This window comes from Myotis davidii, unplaced genomic scaffold (genome assembly GCF_000327345.1).
Source record: "Myotis davidii unplaced genomic scaffold, ASM32734v1 scaffold472, whole genome shotgun sequence".
In the NCBI taxonomy this organism is placed as follows: domain Eukaryota; kingdom Metazoa; phylum Chordata; class Mammalia; order Chiroptera; family Vespertilionidae; genus Myotis; species Myotis davidii.
Window position 1 is genome coordinate 204,889 of NW_006283774.1, and position 357 is coordinate 205,245.

The 357-nt window shown below is 70.6% G+C and overlaps 1 protein-coding gene across 1 annotated transcript in view; it reads right to left on the reverse strand.

Moving 5' to 3' along the window:
- The window catches only part of PACS2 (phosphofurin acidic cluster sorting protein 2), a 20,295-nt gene that overhangs the window by 7,490 nt on the left and 12,448 nt on the right, over positions 1–357 (reverse strand). Inside the window, 2 exon segments of the mRNA XM_015566735.1 lie at positions 1–54; positions 248–355. Of these exon segments, the coding sequence (XP_015422221.1) occupies positions 1–54; positions 248–355 (162 nt within the window).

A 357-nucleotide genomic window follows, 5' to 3' on the forward strand; every position in this document is an offset into this window, starting at 1 on the left:
GTCGTCGGAGACAAGGATGTGGTTGAGCTGATCGTACACGGTCTTCCTGGGGATCTGGAGACACGGCCCGTCCAGACGGGCGGAGCGGTGACCCCACAGCGACTCCCCTCACCCCCCGCTGGCAGCACCCAGAAGTGGGCAGCACTCAACTCTGGGCAGAGGCCACTGGGCAAAAGCCACGCAGGGCCCTCAGAGCCCAGGGCCGGGCTGCAGGGCGGGCGGGCAGAGGGGACGATGGGGCACCCACCTGCAGGTGGCTGCGTGTGTCCGGGCAGCGCTCGCTGTCCAGGCTGTTGGCCCGCTCGCTCTGCGGCCGCGCGGGCTGCCGCTCCTTCAGGGATGTGCTCTGGCCCCGGC